We start from the raw sequence: 26,285 nt of genomic DNA, 5'->3' as shown, positions 1-26,285 counted from the left end.
GCACCTTAGAACACACATGCATCAACACTACAATGAGTGGGTGGAGGGAGGTTTGGAGTCTTCTCTCACCCCCATTCTCTGCGGCCTGCTGGAGCGGGGGGGCTAGGAGGAGGAGTTGGCCGTCCGACTGCGGTCTGGAGTGTGGGGCCTCCCTGCTGCTGCGGAGTCGGGGCGGTCTGCCTCCCCCCACCGCAGGGAAAAGGGTAACACCACCTGGGTCTGGGTGCAGTTCCCCCCTCCAGGGGCAAGGGTACCTAGACCCGGTTTGTAGAGTACGCTTGGGGAGTGTGATCGTGTGTACAGCGTCTCTTTATGTCTGTCTCCACGTTGGTTGAGTGTGGAGTAAGTGTATATGAGAGCATGAGGGTGGGAATGGATGTTTGTATCTGTGTGTGCCTGTATGTCTGTGTCTATATGTCAGGTTGGGTGTCAGACGCCACCTCTCTGGGGACATTCCAAGGTTTGGAGGCCTTTCTCCCCCTACCACCACTTCCCCTGCCAGTGGCGGACTCTCTCAGACATCGGTGCGTTGGTGGTTCTTTGTGTCCGGGGATGGGCGTCCAGGTACACACCGGCTCACTCCTTGGCGGGCGCTTATCGGGGCCTGGGGCTCGCTCGGGCCACTTCGGAGGTGGGGTGCCCCCGGCCTCTCGGCCTAGGGCTCGGTCACTCAGGCACGGCTGGCTGCCGGCGGAGCTCACTGCAACTCCCCCTGGCTTCTGCTCCACGGCTGCTGAGTGAGCCCTCATCTGGGACTCTCCTCAGCTCTTTCTGGGACAGTGGCGCGGCTGCCCCTCTGTTGGTCTTCCTTGGTCTCTTGTGTTCTGGGGGCCTCTGGATGTCTGGAGTTTTGATCTCCTCCATACCTGCTTCATGCCCTGGAGGACGGGGCTGTGCCCCCCCCCCCCCCACACCCTCTAGCAGATCATTACACGAAGGAACCTTTTAAAAAAACAAACAAACAAAACAAAAAACAAGCGCGTCCATGCTCACAGGTGTACACACGGGTGCTCACACCCACAAACTGCACCCTTTTTGGCTGCTACCTCAAAGCACACTGTGTTCTGTTGATCTTATGTGCTGCACAATAATGTTTAATATTTAGTATTTACTGTCATATTCCCATATATCATTGTGATGTTGTTTATTCTATTACTCTTGTTCTCTTCTGCTTGCTTTCTTTTTTCTTTCTCAGCAGGTGATCCAGGTGATTGATAGATGCATTTTTTTCTTCTCTGCCCGTTCTGTTGGTTTTTGTCTTTTGCCCTTTTCCCCCGTCCCTCTTCTCAGCTGTTTCTCTTTCCCTCTTTCTTTCTCCCCTTCTTTCCCCCAGTCAAGTCTGTCCGGTATTCAGTAAGTGAAAATAAAATAAACAATAAAAGGTGAATCAAATGGACCATTACGGCAAGGCTGGGATGGTCAATTTGGTAAAGTAAATCCGTTGGGCATCTTTCTTTGCCTTTAGACAACAATTCTGATGGCAAAAGAGCCAAACGGGACAGGCAACAACAAAAAAAAAATCATCTTGTGATCTTTCAGGGTTTTAGATGTTGCTGAGCTGGTTGGTGCTTTCCTTATTTTTAAGTGTACCAGACTGTTGATATGGCCACAGCTAGAGTTTCTTCTTCCTCTCTGACAGGTTTGTTTTGGTTTCACAGCCCAATGATGGGCCTCCCTCACTTCCATCAACATCTTCTTGGACCTCATATTGAAAGTTCATGCGAAAAGCTACCAGTTCAGTTGAAATCAGCTTCAGATCTTTAATCTGCTTAATTCAATTATGACACTATTTCCTGGTGAACTGTCCAATTACTTTTCAAAAGGAAGAGTATCTGTATCAACTACCGTCTGGTGGCCTTCAGACTGAATGCAGGTTTTAAGTATTTCGGCAGGGACTTCCTTTTTCAGACAGCGAAGTTACGTCCATGTGCTGCCGATTCAACTCAATTTTATTTTATTTTATTTATATAGCACCAAACAGACAACAACAGTCACCTAAAGCTGCTTTATACTGTAAGGCAAAGAACCTACAATAATAAGGATGTAATACTTGTGTTAGAGCTCCTCAATTAAAGTCTACACTTCAATCACATTTGGACTGCTTGGTTTATAAACCACTGTGGTGGTGCACACAGGCAAAACTAGAAAAATTGCGCCATTGTCTAAAAACTTATGGATTGTCTCTTAGTCTGTTTCACTTCAGCTAACTGGAGCCCCTGAGTTGAATTTCTCGATCAGTTTGTGTTTGTGGTGTTGGCATCTTTGGAGATTCGCACTAACAGAATCTTCAAGAAGTCTGAGCTCCAGTTTTGGTGGGTGAAATTGTTTGATTTTTTTATCTGTGCCTGTGTGATGCCATCATACAGAAGAAAACATTTATTCTTCCTTTGCAATGACATGCTATGGTGTTGCTGAGGTAAGTGTGGTGCGGCTGGAAAGACTTTCTTTTTTCCCCCTCAATCTCAAAACCTTTTTAACACTGAGACACAATACATATTTTAATGGGAATATTCTGGTAGTTTCCACAGAGGAAGATCTGTTGCTTTAATACAACTTTGACAAACAACCAAAGACAGCCACAAACATACAGAATCAGCCTCGTGCTTGTTGTGTAGGCTAGTATCTAATCAACACACTACCTGCTTTAAGTTTCACATAAAAACTAACCAAAGTTGAAGAAAAGTGATAAAGAAGAAAACAAAAGCTTGAAAAAACAAGCTGTGAGCCAGCTGACGAGCTCCGCGGACACAGCGGCAGCATCCTTCCATGACCGTGAGGAAGAGGAGGAGGAAGAGGAGGAGGGAGAGGTCAGGGAGGAGAGGGAAGGAGGAAAAGGATGTAGTCACTCCACCGACGCCCTCATCTACTTCCCTCCCCTCCTTTTCCTCCAAAAACCCCAAACAAAGCAAACGGTTCCTGCTCTGGCATGTTCCCAACAAAATCCATCTGCCTCCTTTCTCCCACCTCCTCCCTCTTCATCTTCCTTTTCCTGGACAAAACCACATTCATCTGTGGTCCAACTATTTACTTCTAACAGCTAAATCTACATGCAATGTCTCACGACACACACAGATTGTATACCAATCAGAAATGAGATTAAACCCCCTCTGATGAAGTGGTTTATAAAAATCTTAAATGCATTTACAGTGGTCATGCTGTCCATTAGATGGCAGCAGCGCACACGTGGACAAACCCACGTCCTATTGTGATGCAGAGCGAGGAGACTGTTGAGCCAAACAGTGAAGGTGAAGAAACAAAAATAAAAGCTGGGAGCTGACGTCCTGCTAACAAAGGTTCGCTTAACCTCTACATCTACAAAAAGGCCAATTCTTGAAAACACTAGTTTTCCAATGTTTCTTTCCCTCTTAAAAGGTTTTTGCTTATTTTTTAGCTTTTTTATTGCTTTTGATCTGAAATAAATCACAATCACAAAATAAACAATATGACTCTTCTGTTAAACCAGCTTAAATGTGATTAAAGGGTTTTTTCAGCTGCTCCTATTCATGAAAATAAAATCTGATTGAATGCAGACAAACTGCTTCAAAACACGTGTGTATCTACAGGACGGTGACAATACATCTACAAACATATGTTACATCTAAAATGCTTAGTTGTACACTGCTAACAGTATAGAATATGAATTCACTGGTCAATTTATTAGGCACACCTGCTCAGATGGTCGTTAACCGAATCAGCCAATCACATGGCACCAAGTCTGTGCATTTAAGCAGGCAGACATGCTGAAGACGACCTGCTGAAGTTCAAACCGAGCATCAGAATGAGCAGGAAAAGTGACTGGAAGGCAGCTAACTCAAATTACAACCAAGGTGTGCAGAAGATCATCTGAATGCATAACATGAAGCAGATGGGCTAAAGCAGCAGAAGGCCACACCACTCCTACGCCACTCATGGCAGGTAAGACCTGCACAGGCTCACCGAAACTGGACAACAGAAAATGAAAAATGGTGCCTGGTCAACACGAAATTGGAAATTTTGACCACCGTGTAGCCATCCTATGATACCCACTACCACAAGCATAACACACCATGAAACAAATGTTAAAGGACCTCAAACTGGTTTCTTGAACGTGACATTAAATTCTGTTTTCTCAAACAGCCTCCAGAATCGTTAGGATGTGGTTGATCAGGAGACTTACATCATGCAGCTATCATATTGACCACAATTTCTATCTTGCATGGCAAGATTATACACAAAGTTGATGCTATGAAATTAACTGACCTCAATTCAAAATTTTTTGTAAAAGTTAAAATATTTCCCATCAGGCAACAATCAGAAATGGAGGAGCTGGAGCTCAGAGTCGAGGCTTTTAGATTGAGAGAGAAAAGTGAACTAAACTGTTTGTAATGGTAAGTTCTGAAAACATGTTTCCGTAATTTGATACCAGCTGTTGGTTGGAGTCTTCCCCCTATTTGCTGTGGGAGGCAAATATTCAAACTTTGCTTTATTTCTGTTACAAGAGAAGAGTAGAAATTCCTGTGAAGTACCTCTAAATATAGTCAGGCAACCAGAAAAGAAAAGAAAAAGAAAATTATGATCTGTCATATAACCCTGTTTAAAAGTAATAACATTTAGTTTTAACAGGGGTGTAGGATGGGTCATAAAAATATGTCCCAATAAATAAACACATCCCAAAAACGTTGAACTGAAGCAGGTTAACAAAACAAGGTTGTACCAAATAGGGCTGCCACAAACGATTAGTTTGATAGTCGACTAATCAGATCATGCATCCACTGGGCGTAAAACGTACAGCTTATTGCACCAGCATGCGTCTCCTTTTATATAGCTATCATTAGCTTACAGCTTGAAGTGTTTAAGGTATGTGCTAACTGAAAATAAAGACAAGATGATAGTTTATTAAACTTTTAAATGAAATTTGCAGATTGTCTCGGTGGAGTTTAATAAACTCAGCTGTCTGTTCTTTCTATGTAAAATTTAACAGGACACTGGAGTAAATTCTCGACCATTTCACACTTCTGTTTAATCAGTTCTGTTTGACGTTTATTCAGCTGTGTAAAAACTATAACTTTAATCTCAGCCAAACCAATTTACTGAGGAACAAATAAAACACTGAAAAAAGCCAAACAATTACATTTTTAAATTATCTGAGTGACTTATATATCATGTTTAACCTGAGTAGGGAGATCACTGTTCTCGCCGGCTCTAGTGAGCTCTAGTGAGCCTTGAACCCTCTAGCTATTGAGCAGGTGGGTAAGAGACATCTCCGAAAACGTCGGAGCACTTTTGCAAATATGTGATGTCTTGATAAACTGAGCAGATATTTGAGATTTACACAGCTACATTCTCGCCTGAAAATATATTAAACGTTTATTTTGTGACCCAGAAAGAATAATAAGAGTAATATTAAAACTAAGTAGCTGCCGCCATTGTTGAAAACTGGAATTGGCTGGGCCACTTTATGAACTCTAAGATAGGTTGGGCCACGAAGGATACACCCGACCCATTCTTCAAATCTGGGGAAATGAAGGACTCATTTTTCGGCCACGTTTGGGGGAGTCTTCGAAATTTGGACAGGCTTCATCGTGTCGCTATAACGTAATTGGCCTACAAATGCGGCATCCAAAGGATGCGGCCGCTAAATTTGGACACAGCTATGAAACCGGACACTGCTTCTTCTTCTTCGGGGTTTAACAGCAGCTGGTATCCCAGGACATGTAGTGCTGCCATCTTCTGTTTCAGTCCGTTATTACACTCTTAAATACTACCACTTATTCCTGCGCCTTTCGGGATCTTACAAAGCGTCAACCGACGCGTCGACTATTAAATTAGTCGTCAACGATTTTAATAGTCGACGTAATCGTCACTAGTCGACTAATCGTGGCAGCCCTAGTACCAAATGAGGCAGAACAAACTGAAGTAAAAAAAACTAAAATTAAATTTTGTGGAGCACAACCTAGAGGACCTCAGGCTGTTAATATTTCCTCTAACCAGTGGGTCACCCAGGTGAGTAAAATGACACAGGTGGACGTTTGCTGGAGTTTGATTTCCCCACCTCATTGATGAACTTGATGCACTCTAGAAACATGTAGTCCTGATGGTGCTCGTTCACCACCCGCTCGTCGACAAAGTGCCGAGGCTCCAGTGTTGGGTGATCTGAGGAGGAGATTTGGACCGTAAGTGCACATGCTCAACAACGCGTGTCACTATGCACCTGAAGTACAGCAGTTTTAGTTCATTTTAAGTGTTTTTAAAGAAAAGAGGGGGAAAAAAGGCTACTTCCCTTCTTAATTTCATATTCATTTCAGGCACAGAAGGCCCACCCACTTATGTTTACGAGGGACAGCCAATCAGAATAAAGGTGGGCTTAATCTAGGAGGAGGTACCAATTTGTTATACAGACAAAGGGTGACTTGAAGGGCTGCTTCAAGGTCCAGGATAAGATAAAGAAGGATTATTTTAAACTGATGATCATGCAAAGCTACTATAAAAGAGTCCAAGTACAAAAATATGGAGCTGGAAAAGTTTAGTAGCGTCCTGCTGAAATATGGAAGGCCCTTCCTGAAAAAGATGTCTGGACGGTGCATATGATGCTCTAAAGCTTGTATATACCTTTCAGCACTGATGGTGCCTTTCCACTGATGATGAACCCACATACCATCAGAGGTGCAGGCTTTTGAACAGAGCGAGAGGAACATTTTTTTTAAAATCTGTTTCAGTTAGTAGATGCAGTGTTTTGCATCATCTTCTGCCCACCTTTGCTTCTGATAAACCTTTGAGCCATGTTGCTAAAATCAAATTCCAAATAAGCTCCTATTTTTCTTAAAAATGTCAGTTTTCTCAAACACCTGAAGTGGTTTCTGTGTTCTAATTTGAATAAAATAGGGGTTTATACGATTTTTATTTACACTTAAAATCATTGCCTGCGTTTATAGAATCAGGCTTTGATATTAAAGTGAGCTTCAACCTTCACACGTTGAAGTAAATAATGCAAGTCTTGCAAGTGTTTGCATTATTTTTAAACTGGGTTATGAGTGGTGTTTTTTTTGTGTTTTTTTTGTTTTTTCTTAAAGTTTAATGTAGTTGGGGGTTACGAGTTAAGTTATGAGAGCACAGTCGTGGTAAAATAATTTAAAAGTACCAAATTTCAACTTGCATATGTACACTTTGAAGGCATGTAACTGTGAGAATATTTAAAGTATGAGGGTAAAACTGCCTCATTAAATAAAGTTACTGTACATGAAAAAAATCAGCTGATTCATGTGGGAGTCACTGATTTTTCACGCACTGACCCAGATATAATATGTTTACTGTTAGCAGCTGCAGTTAGGCTGGTATGTCTGCCTCTGATCGATAATGGACTGAGGACCCCTAGTGTACAGGGACAGTCACTGCACGACATGTATGCAAACTTAAAAAGCCTTCACATTTTCAAAATGTAGAAAATAAAAATAAATAAACAAATAAGTGTGTGTGTGTGTGTGTGTGTGTGTGTGTGTGTGTGTGTGTGTGTGTTATACACACACACCTATATGTATAGTTCAGCTTAGGTTTGAGAAATTTACTCATACTGTGTTGTCCTGAACTTCTTAAATCTTACAATCTGACAAATACTGCCATCGTCACCATAACAAGCAAAACTATCCATGAAACTTAAAAATGACACTAAAACATAATACTTTTATGCTAAAAGTGAACAGAAATGAGCAAACCCACATAAAGCAAATAAAAACGAATGAAAATACAAAGACCTTCTGACAACAGCTGCCCACTCAGCCAACCTCAATGAGACACTGTCTGACACCAAAATTGAGGATTATTTTCTTTTCTCTTTATCTAATTGACATAAACTAAAACTGCTAATTTACATCTGTCATCTCACATAAAAACATTACACCAATCAAATAAGACAAAAAACCATCAGATAGAAGTAAGATGGTCAAAGGTACAAGGTTTCAGCTGAGTCTTAAATGTGGGAATAGTAGACTGCTCCTTTATTGCCACTGGAAAACTGTTTGAGTATTTATTTCCTTTTACTGACACTGCAGTTTGTCCTAATCTAGAGCATCTATGAGGCACCTCACAGTTCCCTCTAGTGGTGGCCAATAAGTTATAATCTTTGAGGTTTGCATCATATGTTAAGTTCCACAGGAGAAAAGACACCTTTCCTGGAATAAGGTACATGGATCAGGTAGCTTCTTCCCTCGAAGCCACCAGTTATGTCATCCTTAGATGAAAAATTTCTTCTCACTTCTATCTCAGCTTGTAAATAATCATGAATGAGCTGAACAAATTGATTACTTTAAAGGATTTTTTTTTTTTTTTGGAAATGGAGGAAATGAAGGAGTGCTCAGTTTAGACTTAACAAGCAGACTGGTCTAAAGATGTAGAGGAAATCTCATGTGCTTCCCTCCACAAAAACACCTGATGGCTCTTACCTATAAACTGGGAGCTGCCCCAGATGAAGGGGAGAAACTGGAAGTCATCCAGCCCCCAGACACCCTGACTCCCAGCCGGCTCCATTCTGTAGGTCTTCTGCAGTTTCCGCATCACTTCGAGATACCTGAAAACACAATCAGGACAATGTTCACGTGCATGTAGTAGGGATCAGTCTCAGCAGCGACTGTTTCATTCTGGCACAGGTCTGTAATAACGTCAGAAATAATGTTATTAGAAAGAGAAAGAGAGCAAAAACTATGGAGAGTGTAATAAAAGCAGGGAGAGTTTAAAAAAAAGAAGAGAAGTGCGTGGGGAGTATAATAAACAGTGGTGCAACGGATCAAAAATCTCACGGTTCGGATCGGATCAATTTCGGATCAGCAAAAAAAGAAAAAAGACAAATTTAACATTGACTTATTGAAGTATTTTTTTTCCTGTTAAAAACATTCAACTCAAGACTCATTCCACGCAATTATTAAAAAAAATTAAAAATGATACAATATAGGGCAGTACAGTCTTTGTATCTACCACTCAATTCAATTCAATTTTATTTATAAAGCGCCAAATCACAACAACAGTCGCCTCAAGGTGCTTTATATTGTAAGGTAGACCCTACAATAATACATACCGACCCACCACGCGCACCATACGCATACTTTTTTTTCTTCTTTTTCAAATCTTCGGATCACGTGGGATCGGTTTGGATTATGGATCAACCGTGATCCGTTGCACCACTAATAAACAGGGAGCAGTGCTTTTTGGTAAATTAAAGTTTGTAACAAAATCAGATTTTTAAACCTGAACATTTACCATTGCATTAACAGCATACTGCAGTTTAGTGTGACAGCTCACCTGTTGAACACCTTAAAGACGATAGCGAGCTGATCATCCACCCTGAGCGCTCCAACCTTACAGAGACAGCAGAGGAACGCTGCGAAAGCTGCTTCATGACCTGAAGAGACAAACGAACATTAAACAGCTGCAGGATTAGTCTGCAAAGTGTGTGAGCTGCACTCAAACGCACCGCTGAGATCACTTTTCGGCATCTGACTACAGCACCAGGTCTGAGTTTTACTGCTGCTGTAGACCAGAGCAATGCTTTGGGCCAGCACTGATGAGACGATGCAAAACTACTAAAGAACAACAACAACAGCTGCAACAAGTTCAGGTGGAGCAACAACTTTTTTTTGATTTGTGGAGGAAATAAAGATCCGGTAGCAACATAACCAATCAAAGCTAACTGATAACTGGAGTGACATAGAGCACTGTTACCTGTGCCGTAGTCTATCCTGGTGGAGTTTCCCACAGACTCTTTGAGATAGACAGCAATCTCCGGAGCTGCTGCACGTTTATCAGCAGGGAGGACCACCGACACCAGTGCCTCTGCTTCCTACAAACAAAACATACAAATAAATTAACTGCTAGCCACAGCCCATGTGCATGGATGTGTGTTAGAACATGTGTGAGCGTACCGACCTGATCTAGTTTGGCGAACCAGGTTCTGTACGCCTTATTTCCGAAGCGTGACGGCTGGTCGACGGGAGGCGTCTCATTTATCCATCGGTCCAGAGTTCCCAGAAGATCCATGAGCTTCTCCACCGTCTGGGAAAAGTAACAAGGCAGTGACTGCAGCAGGACCATCGTGAGTCGGGGTAGATAACAAACCAGCTCAAGCCTGTTGGTTTCTCTAAAATCGAAATTCTTTATTTCAATGCTTTCTTCATTTTTGTTGCTCTTACTTGTAGTGTGGTTATATGTGACACATGCACGAGGCCACATTTTCTGGTTAACATCACCAAACTATCAGCTTGGCACTTTAAAATGCACCAAATATTCTCTACAGACAAAGTTTAACCTGACAGGCGTTAAATGACAGCTGATGCTCTGCTCTGCTGCGTTTCTCTTGCTACGCAGCAGATCTGCTGGTTTAGTATACAAAAACCAGCAGATCACGTACCTCAGACACTTTATATTCACATGTGAGCTTCTTTCCCTTCACACCTTCGTTCAGCGTCAGAATAAAACCTATGTAGTCAGCGTAGGCCTGAAAGCAGAGAGGCAAGTTAAAAACACACATCAGACCAGTGTTCCAGCAGTATGGCATACATGTGACTGCTAAACATTTGATGTTAACTTGTCCTCCATTTTGGCAATGTGACAAACAAGGTGACTACGTAAGGTCAGTCACACAAGCCTAGAGAACAGTCTGCAACCATCTGGCAACTAGGGCTGGGCTATATCATACCGTTCACGGTAATACCGGTGTAATTTTGGGCAACGATAGGAAAATGAAATATCGCGATAGAATATGGGTAAAACGCGCATGCGCAGTGCCTTTGTTTACATACGCGTATGGCTGCGATGCAGAATGAGAAGAGCGAAAGCGGATCATTGAATGAAACAGATGAACCAGAATTAGTTTGTAAAAATGCTCCAACTTCAGTGGTGTGGAACTGGTTTAGCTTTCGCCCGTCAGATACGCAACAAAGCACTATTTTTGGTAGAGCATGCTAGCGGGCCGTCGTTATTACCGTGTTGTTTGGAAAATACGGCACACTTAAAATCAATCCTTTGATTTTTCTGAAAATCAACAGGTCCCCTTATAATCCCGTGTGCCTTATGTATGAATTCTGGTTTTGTTTACTGACCTCGAAACGGTTTTATGTACACGGCGCTCGAAAATCTGTCAAATGTTTTAGTACGACTTTGCTAAGCTACAAACACGCACCGCTTGATGGATTGTCGGAGCAGTACGGCTATCGTAGGCAGGAGCCTCGCGGAGTGATACGTACAGTGCTTCAACATAATATTACCGTATTGTGTGTGTATAACCTCTTTTTAAGTTTTGTGGATAGTATACAAGGTTATGCTGAGGATATGTCGGCCAGTTTCCACTGGAAATGCCTTTTATTTATTTATTTATTTATTTTTTGTTTCACACATGGTACAGCAGTAATTCCTTTCCCATACGCAACCTTTTGGTTAAACTGTCAGCAAGGAATTTGCACAACTTTAATCCACATAAAAAAAAAAAAAACAGCAGCTTGTTTAAGTGAAAATACATTGATGGGGTTTTTGCACTAATAAAGTTGTGGAGTTGTAAAGTATTTTGTCTAGTGTCAATTATATCGTCAGTTATATCGTTATCACAAATTTTCAAATGTATATCGTGATAAATATTTTTGGTCATATCGCCCTGCTCTACTGGTAACCACTGGTGGCAACGAAAAATTAGTATCCTCTAACAGGTTTATTGAGTGTTTGCTGAAGTTTGGAGAATTGATTACTAAAGTCAGTCAGTAGGGCCCCCCACCAGCAACCATGTCATTGGGGAAAAAAACAATTTTATTAGGGAAACCACCTGGTGATGGATCTGGTTGCTAGCAGATTGCCACAGCTGCCGATATTTTTCATGAGGAGGACTTCTCTTCAAACACTCTGGGAAAAATCCTTTGCTTCCAATTTTGAGATCTTCTCCTCCTATATCAGAACTCATGTGAAGATTTTGTCTGAGTGGCGAGTGCTTGCGCCCTCAGTGCTGGCAAAGTAACCAAGGAGGCGACCAAAACTGGAAAATCACTGAATACTTGCTAACAAGTTTGTTGCAGATGACATCTTCCTCACAAATTACAGGCAACAGAGGCAACCTGGTAGCATCCAAAACAATCAGAAGGCGGTTTCTGGTGGAGTGCCCTCTACAGCACCATCTTTGTCACCAATTTCACCATGTGACAGCCGAAAGCCTCCAGAAACGACTCACAGCCACACTTTTCCTTCATAGTCGATGGTTATATCACGTTCAATATGACAGACAACTCTCGAAGAAGACGCGTGCACACGCCCACAGGGAGGAACCAACCTGAGAGCGCTTCCACTTTCCCATGTCAGGCACCATGCTGATTTCTTTCTTGGGCACCATAAAGGTGAAGCTGGCCCCCTCCTCGGGGGCTTCATCTTCAGGAGTGGATCCTAAAAAATAATTCAGAACAGAGAATTTTCATGACATCAGTGCATAAATAAGTAATCCCCATGAGCCAAAAGCTCCGGCTGCACACTGCTCTTAACTAAACTTCAACCACTCGAGCTGATAAGTGATGCACCAAAAGCTACAGTTCCTCTAATGTCCACTAGAGGCTCCATAAGCAAGCCAGTCCCCTAGAGTCAACATCTAATTTCACCCTCTTGTCCTAATATGGTCACGTTGGCCTCAAAAACCTAAAATGGGGGCGAATAACAATGAGGCTGAGTCAAAAACCAGTGGGTGTTTCCATCTTTTCTATACAGTCTGAGATGTAAACCTGCACTCTCTGTAATGTCCAGCAGGGGGTGGCTCCAGGTTGCAAAGATTAGACTGTATAGCCGTTTATGAGAAAATAAGCCTACTTCAGTCTTGATTTATGATCTGAGTAAACACTTTCCCGATGATGTTATGGACTCAGTTACCAAAACAAACATGAAGTTTATTTAGTAAATGTTATCGCCATTTAGAGTCAAAAATCAATCGCTTTCTCACTTATGTTTGGTGACAGCCAAAAAGTTAAACTCAAAGCATCAAAAACAGATTTTTGAACTAGTGGGTGACATCACAGTTACATTAATCTTTTATATACAGTCTATGGTTAATGCTCTTTCAGCTGCTCCCTTTAGGGATTGCCACAGCTGATCATCTGCCTCCATCGAATCCTCGTCTGTCACACCAACCCTCTGCACGTCCTCCTTCGTTTGATCCACGAATCTTCTCTGTGGTCTGCTTCTTTTCCTTCCATGTTTAACATCCTTTGTCTCCCACACGTTAAACCTGATCGGTCCCTCTGATGTTCTCCTTTCTGAACCTGTTCATTCTGGTCAACCCCAATCAAAATCTGAACATCTTCATCTCTGCCACCTCTACCTCAGCCTCCTGTTCTTTTTTGTCATCGTCACCATCTCCTAACCATACATCACAGCAGGTCTTACTACTATCTTGTTAATATTTACTTTCACTCTTTTTGCTACCCTTCTATCACAAATCTCCGACACCAGTCTCCAACCTCTCTTCAGTGTTGTCTGGTGCTTTGTATGGTTGACAACCAGGTATTTAAACTCATCCATCTTCACTACTTTTATTCCTTGCAGCATCATCGTTACACCTGCCCCTCCTATTCGCACACATGTATTCTTCCTCTTCTCTCCAGACCCTCCTGCACCTGTAAACATTATAGTCCACAGAGACCTGTGCATCAACATCAGGTCTTAAATAATCAGACCCCATCTTATCTCAATGATCTTGTAGTACCGTATCACCCTATTAGAGCACTTGGCTCTCGCACTGCAGGCCTACTTGTTGTTCCTAGAGTATTTAAAAGTAGAATGGGAGGCAGAGCCTTCAGTTTTCAGGCCCCTCTTCTGTGGAACCAGCTTCCAGTTTGGATTCGGGAGACAGACACTATCTCTACTTTTAAGATTAGGCTTAAAACTTTCCTTTTTGCTAAAGCATATAGTTAGGGCTGGACCAGGTGACCCTGAATCCTCCCTTAGTTATGCTGCAATAGACGTAGGCTGCCAGGGATTCCCATGATGCATTGAGTTTTTCCTTTCCAGTCACCTTTCTCACTCACTACGTGTTGATAGACCTCTCTGCATTGAATCATATCTGTTCTTAACCTCTGTCTCTCTTCCACAGCATGTCTTTTATCCTGTCTTCCTTCTCTCACCCCAACCGGTCGCAGCAGATGGCCGCCCCTCCCTAAGCCTGGTTCTGCCGGAGGTTTCTTCCTGTTAAAAGGGAGTTTTTCCTTCCCACTGTCGCCAAAGTGCTTGCTCATAGGGGGTCATATGATTGTTGGGTTTTTCTCTGTATCTATGAAGCGCCTTGAGGCGACTTTTGTTGTGATTTGGTGCTATATAAATAAAATTGAATTGCAAATAAGCTCAAAGACGACCGCTGATGTAAACCCACCTTCAACCCAGAAGTACCACGGTTCTTCTCTTAGCGCCCTATTATCATAAGCTTTCTCTAAATCCAAAGACACAGTGAAGCTCCTTCTGACCTTCTCCATCAATACTCTGAAAGCAAACACTGCATCTGCAGACCTTTTTCTCTGCTTGAAAGGATATGCCTGTTCACCGACATTCAATACCTAGTATTAGTAAAGTAATTTAATAATCTTTCCAGTGTGTTTTCAACAACTTTATTCAAGCACAGGAATCGAGGTCCCCTTTAAAGACGACACTAATCAATGTGCTGACTCCGGTTAGCAGCCAGAAAGTACTGAGTACTTTTTACTCACTGTGTGCAAGCTGACACCTCACACACAGCCAGGTAAGGAGACTGTGTCTCTGTCAGACTGTGCTAAAGTCTGCTAACATCACCGTATTTGCGCCACAGAGTTCAAATACAACCAGCCCAGGTGGAGAACCTGCAGTCAGTGAGTGTGGACAACTCTTGGCTTCCAGGTTCATCTAACAGTCCTTAAATCAAACCCTAAAGCCTCGTTTCTAAAGGTCACTGCCTTGAAAGCGTCAAATAAACATCACACGACACACTGCTAACGCCGAGCACGAGCATCAAGCCGAGCTTTACCTGACTGCTGCTCTGTTTCCGCCATGGCGAGCCTGACAGTCTTCTTCGTGGTGTGTTTTCCCGGCAGACTCATTACTCATGGCTCAGTACTGCCCCCACATGTTCGCATACTGAGTGGCACCCCAAGATTTCTCAAATTGTTGAAAATCAAACTTTTATCTTAAAGTACATTTAATGCTTTCGTATAGTGGAGGTAAAACGAGAAACTAAGAGGTTACATCGAATTTGTACTTATAAGTGCGCATAACTGCTACTCTGCCACTTATTTATTGCATCTGGGGCAGCCGGCCACCCCGGCTCTTTTCCAGCTGAGTAACTTTAGCAGATAAAGCACTGAGCAGCTGCAGAGAGGCTGTGCAGTCAGGCTACAGCACCGCCCGCCTGACGGATAAAAAAAAATAAAGCTGTGTAAGATCGTGGTGGCCGGACTCTGTGCTTCATTGGACTGCTCTCTGTGTTTTTGTGGGCGTTTCTACCTCCGACTGCAGAATGTGGGGCATTTGCAGCAGATCTGTGGTGAGTAACGGCAGCTTTAGCGGACTGACTGTTGGTTTGTTTGTGTGTCCCCCACCCCCCGAGTTCAGCTTTCACACTCTGACAGAATTAATGACATCCACGTTAATTAATTCACCCGAGACTCGATTTTTTTCTGAGCTAGAGTAAGTTAATTAGCTCGCTGCTGCTACTAGGCGGAAAATTCTGTTTGTTAGCTGTTAGCTGTGGCTAATATTTAACGCACCGGCAATTACAGAAGTGGGTGAAAGGTGAATTTAGCTCAAAGACAGTGGAACACCAGCGTGACTGCAGCTTTAAAGATACCTTTAATGTAGTCCAAGCCTGTGTAAGTTGGATTAAAAGCAGATGCTACAACATAAATACAATAAACCGATGAGATTAGCATGTGTGCACACCTTTTAAACACATTAAATACTCTTTGGTTGAATCATAATCTGGTTTTGTAGGTTTGCTGTTGACCCTCTGCTCATTATCCTGTGATGTTAGTTTTCCCCATGAAACTAATATGCAAAGCTGTAATAACTACAGAGGTATAAAGCTGGTGATCCATACCATGAAGTTATGGGAAAAGGTTGTTGAAGCTGGGTTAAGGAGAGAGTTGAGGATCAGCAAGCAGGAGGGTGACTTCATGCCAAGAAAAGAGCACTGTAGATGTGAGGTTTGCTTTGACAGTGTTTATGGAGAAGTGGCTATAGAGAAAGCATATGATAGGGTGCCAAGAGAGGAAATGTTATAGTGCATGAGGAAGTCAGGAGTGGCAGGGAAGTATGGGAGGATGGTGCAGGACATGAATGAGGACAGCGAGAGGTGGTGAGATGTGCTGTGGGAGTGGCTGATGATCCGCTGTGGCAGTCAAACCTTTTGTCTTAATGTCATTTCTCTTATTTCTCTGTTAAAGGTGGGGATGATGAAGCCCTGCGGTTTTGTGAAGACCAGTTTCTTGGTCAAACCGGTATCAGCCACTCGAGCCGCTGGCCGATACTTCACCCACCAGAAGGGGCTGCCATGCCTGCCTGTCCCCACTTTGCAGCAGACCTGTGAGCGATACCTTGCCGCCCTAGAGCCCATTGTGGAGGCAGACGAGCTGAAGCACACCAAAGGGCTGCTGGAGGAGTTTCAGCGAGCTGGAGGGCTTGGAGAGAGGCTGCAAAGGGGTCTGGAGAAGAGGGCATCCAAAACTGAGAACTGGGTGAGCTCAAAAAGGGGACCTTGTTTTTGGCACTCTGGTCCTTTAAATATATTAAACTAGACTTATGGTGCTTATTTCCACCTCCATACTCTCATTTGTGGACTCTGCTAGAGTAGCTTTGTTTGAATTTCAGTTCAAAATAATACCCCTTTTTCTTACTTTGGGCTTTTAATTCTTCCTCTGTGTGAAATAAGTCAGATTTCACTTCCTCACACTTCTCACAGCCAACTTTCTTCTGATTGGCTGACCCCTCTCAAAGAACAGGAGGGTGTGACTTCTGTGCCTGATTTGACCATATTAATGATATTCCTGTATGACATCACACAGACCTAAGAGTAGAAAAAAACTGACTGTCTAGAGCAGTTTCTTCTCAACCTTTTTTATGCAGTGTTGATGTCAGACGTCCTGCCTCATCTTAGTTTTTGTTGTTGGTGAGGGAGAGGCTAAGGGGTCTTTCTGTAAGATCTAATATTTCTTCTTTAAAGGAAAATCTGATAACAAAGTTATTTTGTGTCCTTCTTCTTGGTGTGTGATCCACTCAGTGCCTATCTGTGTGTTTGTCTCTCTTTAGCTGTCACAGTGGTGGGTTCTGGTGGCTTACCTCGACTATCGTTTGCCTGTGGTCGTCCATTCAAGTCCTGGGTTGGTTTTGCCTCGCATGAACTTCAGTGATAAGAAAGGACAAATAAGGTGATCACATGCAGCTTCTTCCAAATGTCAGAGTCTCTTTATTGCTCTGAATCCCAAACAGGTTTTCGGTGTCTCTTTCCCTGCAGTATAAAGTCATGCACCTTGATTTCCCTGATGATGACTGAATTGTTTGTTTTTACAGGATCTGGTTGGGCCAAATTAATTTTGTCCATTTTTTTTTTGGCTTTTTGGAAAAAAAAAAGATGCAACAAATAGATTTTGACTAAATGTCATGTTTTTAGACTAAAATGTGAACGCCACTGAACATGTGGTGTTTAGGGTTAGGTCTGAATCCATGTGTCCATCATAAACACATTCAGTTCAGTCATTGAAGTAAATAAAAGATGTGGATCTTTGAACCTTCCTTCCTTCCTTCCTTCCTTCATTCATTCATTCATTCCTTCCTTCCTTCCTTCCTTCCTTCCACCCACTCATAAGCTTGCATCATCTTCCTCTTCTTCTTCTACTCTTTCGTCTACTTTTTCATCTACTTTTTTATCCTTCATTTCCTTTTTGTTCTCACTCTCACTTCCTCATTTCCTCTCCCTCCCTTTCCCCTATTTTTTCCTTCTTTTTATTTCATCTTTCCTTTCCTTTACTCCTTTCCTTTTTTCTTTTCCCTTGTCAAAGTTTCATGTTTTTTCAGCATTTTCTTTGGCATACCCTGTGAATCTCTGGGCTCCTGTCACTGAAACTCAATAGATTATATTGATCTCTGTCTATCTGTCTTCAGGTTTGCAGCTAAACTGATAGCAGGCGTTTTGGACTTTAAGACAATGATTGATAAGTGAGTACGTATTTTAAAATGTGGTTTTTATTCAGTTATGTTCAGCAGGGATGAAATTTTATATTTTAATGAGATAACATGATCCTGAATACGTTTTAATCAGTCAAACCGAAGCATGCAGTAAATGATAGAATATTTTTCTTTCAGTGAAACTCTTCCGGTCGAGTACCTGGGAGGGAAGCCTCTCTGCATGAATCAGTACTACGAGGTGCTGTCATCATGCCGGATCCCTGGTCTGAAGAGAGACTTGGTGGTGAACCACGCCAAGAGCTCACGACCCCCCAAACACATCACCGTAGTGCACAACTTCCAGGTAAGCAGCTCGCCTTCTGCAGCCTGACGTTAGAGATCAGCAAACACGGTAAACTCGAGTTTTCCAGAGTACACTCGGCACTTTCATGGGTCTGAACGGAGCAGCCACGTGAAACCTGTGTGGTGTTCTGGCCACGGAAACAGGCCGGCAGGCTATGTTTGAAATAACAGATGTTCAGAAGTCCAACTTTTTGTGCGATGGTTAGCATCTTCCTCTGCCTTTTGTGTGCTACCAAAGGTGCCTTTGACGGTGCAAAATGTTTCGTCGACATTGTTGCGTTTGTTGGGGAGAAAACTTACAAACATACAGTGCAACACTTCAGAGTCAAAATTGCACACAAAAAATCAGTGAGGACACGAAAGGTGAACGGCGTTATACAAGGGGACCGCTGTAGTTATTAGTTTGAATTCTTTTTTTCTTTTTTTTAATATATATATAATTTTTACTTGCTCTTTTAAAAAAAGAAGGATTTCCCGGAGGAACCTACTTGAGGGATTAATAAAGTTTTATCTAATCTAAAACCACCGGGGCTGAAATATCAAAATGCATAGGCTATGTATTTTCTCTGCTTCAGATTTTAAGATTTTGAGTGAACACACTCATAGCTTGATTGAACAGTGATGTGTTATCTTTATCACCTATCCTGACTGGTGATAATAAATGAAACTAGATGAGTAAAGCGATCCTGGATATGTTAAACTTGCTTTGTAGTTGGCACATCTGAGCGAGCATGGCCTTTAGCAGTCCTGGCACTGCTTTACGCATTTTAGAAACAATAGAAAAGCACAGTCAGTCAGTCAGCCATCCTATTTATTAAGAGTCTAGCTGCTTGCTGTTGTTAGTAATTAATTTTAAGGCTGAGAGTTTTAAACACTGGGACCTTTTTGGGGGGTTTTTTCTTCACTGCATCCAACATTAGGGGGCGATATTCAGCTAATGCCATACAGTATTCCAGGGTTTGTTCCAGGCTATTAGCCTGCAGTTAGCATTACCCCCTAATACATTCTTCCAAAGTAGTAATATTTATATAGGTTTGCAGATCTATACCCACAGACATAAACCTTTTGTGATTCATATAAAAGGAGGAACTGAGCGCTCTTCTAGTTTCAGGATCATTTCCTTCATCTTTTGCATTTTTGATTCATAAAAAAAAAAACAACTTTGACTGGGCTTGTTTTTAAGAAACAAATTAGTATATTAATCACTTGTGATGGATGAATGTTTGTATGTCACCCTAGTAGAAAGATTAACAAATCCCCCAAAGTTACCACTCTAGCACTTTTGCTTCCTAATTTAAATCAGGAACTATTCAAAGAATGTGTTAGACACAGGTCTGGACACCAGCTTTTGTTGCATCTGCATCTGGCAGACTGATTTCTGACTTAACCTCTTTCTTCCACTTGGATCCAGTTCTTTGTGCTGGACGTGTACAACAGCGACGGAACTCCGCTGACTGCAGATCAGCTCTGCGTCCAGCTGGAGAGGATCTGCAGTGCCTCAGCAAACTCCAACTCGGAGCCTGTCGGCATCCTCACCACGCAGCACCGAGACTCGTGGGGCAAAGCCTACCTCAACCTCACCAAAGGTGAGCCAACAGGACGCTGACTGTGTTATGAGAGCTGCTAGTCTGTGGAGCAGTTTAGTCACTTTTTGTTTTGTGTGTGCAGATAAAACCAACAAAGAGTCGGTGCTGGCTATCCAGAGGAGCATCTTCACACTGTGTCTGGATGGAGCGATGCCTCGGGTGTCTAATGAGCTTTACCGCAGCTGTGCCGCCATCCAGATGCTGCACGGAGGAGGCAGCCAGTGGAACAGTGGCAACCGCTGGTTCGACAAGACGCTGCAGGTGACCTGCACATGCATACAACAGTGATCACAAAAGACAGCAACAACCTCATTAGACAGCCTGCACGCCAAGGTGTCTGTACATGCAGATGTTTCTCTCTCACTCAGCCTAAATTCAGCTTGAAGTGTTGTAAGAGAAACATCAGTATTACAGAAGAGCCTTTAAATCCCTCAAACTCTTAACAAACAACAAGTTTAACTGAAGGAAGGTGGCTGTATCTTAGACTGCAGGACAGTTTTAGCTGAAAAACATGAGTGGATGCATGTTTTCATGCATCAAGACATTTGATGTTTCTGAACCTGTCTCCTGCAGCAAGGCCTGGTTTCCTCACCCTGGTGGTTTGGTCTCTCTTCAGTGGGCTTTGATGTTTGATAAACTGGAACTGTGGTTACTGTAATAATAATATAATAAGGCCGTTAAATCCCTCAGCAATAGAGAAAACGTGCAGTGTTTTCCTTAAATGTTTTTTCTTCTGTCTTCCAGTTCATTGTTGGAGAGGATGGGGCGTGTGGAGCAAACTACGAGCACGCTCCGGCTGAAGGTCCACCCATCGTAGCCCTGATCGACCACGTTGTAGAGTACACGTAAGTAGGTCACAGATTATCTTCAGTTTATTTTCATAGAGGAACCCTTTAGAGCCTCTGGTATGGGAATGTTCACCACAGCGTGATTGGACATGTTTGAAAGCACTACATTTGTTTCAGTTGCTCTCTGCAGCTCAATTTCCATCTCATCCACTCATTCAGATTTCTTTTTCTGGTGTAAACACAGAGTCTGTGTATGTTTTATTTTCTCTTTGTGTTTACAGGAGGAAGCCTGAGATGGTGCGGTCTCCCATGGTGCCTTTACCCATGCCGCGGAAATTAGACTTCCACATCACGCCGGATATCAAGAAAGACATCGAGGAGGCCAAGAACAGCATGAACACGTGAGGGCAGCTTTTGGGATGAGTATCATGTTTGGGCAATATTTTATTTTTTCAGGACAATATTTGTGTTAACCCAGGTATAATTTGATATAGATTTGAGCAGTTGTGTGTAAAACAAACATAAAGAGATAACCTTGTTCAGTACTGACATGTGAATATGAAAAAGCTAACATATGGGTTGTGATTTTTTTCTTTTCTTTTCTTTTTTTTTTCTTGATTTTCTTAACTTGTGTTTTTTTTCTTGGGGACTAAAAATGAATCCAGTTAGAAGCTTTACCCTCTTTATCCAAAGTTTTCTTCAAGCTTAATCTGTGTGACCTAGCTTATCTGTATCGGTAGGACAAAGCTAAATATACTGCCGCTTTAATACGCTTTGTGGCCAGTTTCACATCTCGCTGAGCTCAGCAGATTGTTTACAAGTACATACTGCCCTCTGGTGGGGCTTTTGTGCAGCACACAACAAGGCAAATGGAAATATATCATCTCCTTATGAAAAGGAAAGAAGAACATCTTAATATGATGATACTGAAAATCATAGTCTAAATACTCTGGTACAACAATGTTGTCCAAACTTGCTGACTGCATACGTGTTAACAGTCAGTGTAAATGTGACATCTTTCCCTTACAGACTAGCCCAGGACCTGGACATGAGGGTGATGGTTTTCGGACACTTTGGAAAAAACTTCCCAAAAGCCCACAAGATGAGTCCTGATGCCTTCATCCAGATGGCGCTGCAGCTGGCCTACTACAGGTGAGGCGCTGGTTGGTGTTAGTGCCTGGCTTTCTAACTGTAGCACAGAGGTTGGACTAGGGGTGGGTTTTTATAATCGATTTATCGATTAAAATCGATTCTGACTTGGATAACGTGAAATCGATTCATTAAAATCCTGAATCGATTTTTTTAATATAAATTTATTTTTCCCGAAATGCCAGAATCTCAGGTGAAAGATCACAAAATTTCAACAACCACCAAACAGCTAAGACAGTAAATGAGAGCGGGTACACGGATTCTGCACAAAGACTTAAACACACAGCGCGGACCCGCCGACGGATCAGAATCAGTGAGATGTCGCCTTTCTCAGCTGACGGTCGGGGTTGAAAGCCGACAGCTTGCTGATTCTGATCTGTTGGCGCTTTGTGTCCACGCCCTTTTTGCGCTGATCATAAAGCTGTTAGTTTTATCTCTCTCCAAACAATATTGACCGAACCAGCAGCAAAAGAAGATCCAAACTACAAATGTAAACTTTTTAAAATTATGCAGCCGTGTCTCTAACAAAACCGCTGTAACTTCAGAGTTAACGTTCATGTGTTGATTAATGGTTTTCTTTCATTTTTGATGTACTGCAGAATATTTTTATAAATTCCCAGGTCAGGAAAATCACCTTCATGTTTTTCTGTGTTTTATCTTCAGCTACTTTGACACAAAGGCATCTGCTGTGATGCTCACACCTTTGATAAAGTCTTGCGTGTGTCAGCTTCCTTTTTATAGATACAAAAATATGTAAATGTACTGATCTGAATTATAATATTTCTGACTGTCAAAATTTCCCAGATTTAAATCAAATTGAATTGAATCGAATTGTGGATTCGGGACCTTGTGAATCGGAAACGAATCGATTCTAGAAATCAGTGACGATACCCAGCCCTAGGTTGGACATCATATGAGCCATTGCTCTGTCTGTGTAGGGGCTTTTAATTTAAAAATTTACAAGATTTTCCCTGTTATTCCTCTGTGTGTCTTCTAGCCTTCTTTATCATCTCAGTGCAGCTAAACCCAGGTTATGTAAAAAAATTATTATTTTTTTAAAAAGGTCCTGCAAGATCCTCTTAAGCATCTCTCAGCAGAGAGATGATTTTGGGATGCTTCTGTAAACTGCTGTAATCGGTAGGATTACAAGTGTCATCTTTATTTAGTTTCGTTCTTATATGAATTTAATATAAATATAAATTCTTCTGTAAATCTTAAATCTTAATTAAATTAACTATGTCTTCTGAAGTGGAGCTGTGACTGAACATCAGAGCAGTTTAATTCCTCATTTTTGTTCCTGGAGGTAAAATATCCTCTCCTCTCTCCTTGCAGGATGTACCAGCAGTGCTGTGCCACATATGAAAGCGCCTCCCTGCGGATGTTCAGACTCGGTCGTACTGATACGATACGATCAGCTTCACGTGCCTCAGCCGCCTTTGTCAGAGCCTTTGACGATCCCAGCAAACAGGTCGGCCACCAAACTGATCATACAGCGGCCAGGAATGAATGTTTTTATTTGATTTAATGGCTTGTTTAAATTCAGGTTTTATTAAACTAGACTCGTTAAATGAATGTGAGTCAAGTTTAATGCAAGTTTGATTTTTCCATCTTCTTCCTGTTTACACAGAACTCTGAGAAAGTGGATCTCATGGAGAAGGCTGTAAAGGCTCACAAGTCATACACTAACATGGTGAGTGCTCACAGCACTGGGACTGTAAAAGGTCCAGCAATGAGCACATCTCTGCAGTGACAGTAGAGGTGACTCTCGCCTCACATCTACAGTATGGGTGCAGAAAGTGAAGGGACCTGAATATTTAGTGAATCCACTGGAAAAAAAAAAAAATCATTGCTTTTGCTCTGTCTCTCCTTCATAGGCAATCAGTGGTCAGGCCATCGACAGACACCTGCTGGGTCTGAAGATGCAGGCCATCGAAGAGAACCTCTCCGTCCCTGATGTCTTGAAAGACGCCGCCTACACTAAAGCCTTACACTATCGACTGTCTACCAGTCAGGTATACAACAATATTCTGAAGCAACACATGCAAGTAGAAAATGTGACCCTGCGACCTTGGCGTTTTCATGTATATGTAATTCTTTTTATGTAACTTGAGCAACACAAACTCCAGATGAGTTGAAACATCTAAACGTCCTGCAAGCTAACCTCTACTTCTTATATCTTCAAAAAGGTCCCATCCCAGACCGACTGCGTCATGTGCTTTGGCCCTGTTGTCCCCAACGGGTACGGTGTGTGCTACAACCCCATGAACGACCACATCAACTTTGCAGTGTCTGCTTTCAATAGCTGCAAAGAAACAGCCGCAGCACAGCTGGCTCAGGCAGTGGTGGACGCGCTGCTGGACATGAGGACACTGCTGGAGCAAGCGCCGAGAGCCAAACTGTGAGGCTCCAATCGAACGTTTCCGGAGATGAAACAAATGCTGCAGTGAGACAGTCGATTTGTTTGATTTATGATGCACTTTAAATGAGACTGAATCAGTGAGAACTGCTGTCCTCCACATTTCTAATGATTTTATGATGTTACTAAAAAATAAATAAAATAAAATAAAAAAATCACAGAATGAGTGAAGCACATGTTTACAGCATGAAAATTTAACTGTTTGGTGGTTTTGACTGGATATTTCACCATCACATGATCACCTGATCAGACCGAAAACCAACAAGTCAAAACTCTTTGAATCTTTAAAAAAAAAAAAAAAAAATTAAAGCTGCAAGCAGCATTATGAGGGCCCTCACACCGCGGCACGTCGAGCCACGACCAACACCTAAAACCAGCACGTCCGATCTGATGTCACATTGATGGAATTCATGCATTTAACCACCAGCTTACTTTTCATCTCGGTCAATCATGATTATTATAGTCATCCTACTAGGTGGCGCTCTAACCAATACTGACAAGTGGCATAGCAAACATTTCCGAGCTCAAGTCTCATCATGCCTGCGACCTTCGGGAGAGATTGGACATTGTGTTTTTGAGTGACAGCAGATTACTTCTTTTTGGCGAGTGACTGAAACTCTACGTGCCGCCATGACCACCCCGTTTCCCTGAACGTAAAAAGCTTCGCAATTTAACATCACAAAGGTCTTTAGATTCCACACACTGGAGATTGGTTCAATATGATGAAATCACTTGGAGTTTGTCAAAGTACGGTGCCTGAAAAGAGGGGAAAATGTCACCGAAATTACACATTAAATTTAAAATGGCTGACTTCCTGTTGGATTTGGGATATTGCTCCAAGAGACTTTTTTTGTACATCTTGATATCTTGTATAAGTTTACCAGGTTTCAGACATAAAACACAGAGCAGGGGCTGATGTTTTGAAATTTTGTAGGGGGCGCTGCAGAGCCATTTTGCGCTATTCAATGAAAATGATCACATAACAACAAAGCCTTCATCACGTTGGAGGTGTGGCCCAAATTTCAAGACTTTTTAAACTTTCCAAGCCCCTCAAAAGCCACTTCATTGTTCATGGTGAACCGCGTTGCCACCAGGATGCGCCGTTCAGTTTAAAGTCACAATTTTTGCACTGAAGCATCACGAGGGACTGATGGTGATATTCACCGCTTTTGAGGTGGTCACAATGAACCTGTGAAAATCAGTACAACAAAATTAAAGCCATGACATTTCCTGTTGCCACTAGGTGGCGCTGTGCGTATTCCTGACAATGGGCACATCAATCTGTTCAGGGCGGGTCTGACATCATGCCTGTAAAGTCTGGTACTGATCAGACTGGATTTCATTGAGTTACACTAATTTGTTTCGCCATGCTGCTGGGGTCACACCCTTTCGCGAAAACTCACAGTTTTCACTGTAACCCAAGACCAACTCCTTAAGGCTTTCCTGGAGAAATTTGAGGCTGCAGATGTCACCCATCACAGTACTGTACCCCAAAGTGTAAAACATGACATTTCCTGTTTCCACTAGGTGGCGCTGTCCCTGATGTCAAATATGGCAGTTGAAATATGTTCAGGGGTGGAGCCTTATCATATGTGTGCTCTTTGGTCCAGATCGGACAATGTATGACAAAATGAGAGGCTATAAGATTTTCATGGCGAGTCATCGAAATTCGCCGTGGCGCCACGGGCTCACCGTATCGCGAAAAGTCAAAAGCTCCACAATTTAACATGGCCCAGGTGTGTAGTTGGCACTGACCAAAGATGAAGCTTATACGACCAAATCCCAAGGAGTTCAAAAAAGTTCGAGGCATGGAAATGGAAAATTTAGAGCCAAAATGTCACCTTCACTTCTAAATTGCGGACTTCCTGTTTGGTT

General features: G+C 42.4%; 2 protein-coding genes across 3 annotated transcripts in view; one reads left to right on the top strand and one right to left on the bottom strand.

Moving 5' to 3' along the window:
- Positions 1-15,121, bottom strand: part of ptpa (protein phosphatase 2 phosphatase activator) — a 30,206-nt gene extending 15,085 nt beyond the window's left edge. The window contains exons 1-8 of one of the 2 annotated variants that reach the window (XM_026174566.1): positions 14,978-15,121; positions 12,275-12,384; positions 10,373-10,459; positions 9,892-10,017; positions 9,688-9,805; positions 9,268-9,367; positions 8,415-8,539; positions 6,032-6,132 (exon numbers count right to left, since the gene is read on the bottom strand). In XM_026174566.1, coding sequence (XP_026030351.1) covers positions 6,032-6,132; positions 8,415-8,539; positions 9,268-9,367; positions 9,688-9,805; positions 9,892-10,017; positions 10,373-10,459; positions 12,275-12,384; positions 14,978-15,050 — 840 coding nt within the window. In that variant the 5' untranslated portion in view covers positions 15,051-15,121. Of the gene's footprint in view, positions 1-6,031; positions 6,133-8,414; positions 8,540-9,267; positions 9,368-9,687; positions 9,806-9,891; positions 10,018-10,372; positions 10,460-12,274; positions 12,385-14,353; positions 14,958-14,977 lie in introns of those variants that run through there. The other variant, XM_026174565.1, reaches the window with a different exon arrangement.
- A 185-nt stretch (positions 15,122-15,306) lies between these two features.
- On the top strand, positions 15,307-24,568 carry crata (carnitine O-acetyltransferase a). The gene is made up of 14 exons (XM_026174564.1): positions 15,307-15,493; positions 16,392-16,682; positions 17,254-17,372; positions 18,106-18,159; positions 18,307-18,472; positions 19,883-20,057; positions 20,140-20,318; positions 20,802-20,902; positions 21,127-21,246; positions 21,875-21,997; positions 23,327-23,462; positions 23,622-23,684; positions 23,869-24,006; positions 24,181-24,568. Exons 1-14 carry the CDS (start codon positions 15,467-15,469, stop codon positions 24,394-24,396), a joined length of 1,908 nt encoding a protein of 635 aa, XP_026030349.1. The 5' UTR covers positions 15,307-15,466; the 3' UTR covers positions 24,397-24,568.
- The last annotated feature ends 1,717 nt before the right edge of the window (positions 24,569-26,285 follow it).

This window comes from Astatotilapia calliptera, chromosome 7 (assembly GCF_900246225.1).
Source record: "Astatotilapia calliptera chromosome 7, fAstCal1.2, whole genome shotgun sequence".
Lineage (NCBI taxonomy): Eukaryota > Metazoa > Chordata > Actinopteri > Cichliformes > Cichlidae > Astatotilapia > Astatotilapia calliptera.
Note: the sequence above shows the minus strand (reverse complement) of the source record. Positions and strands in the feature narration are given on the sequence as shown.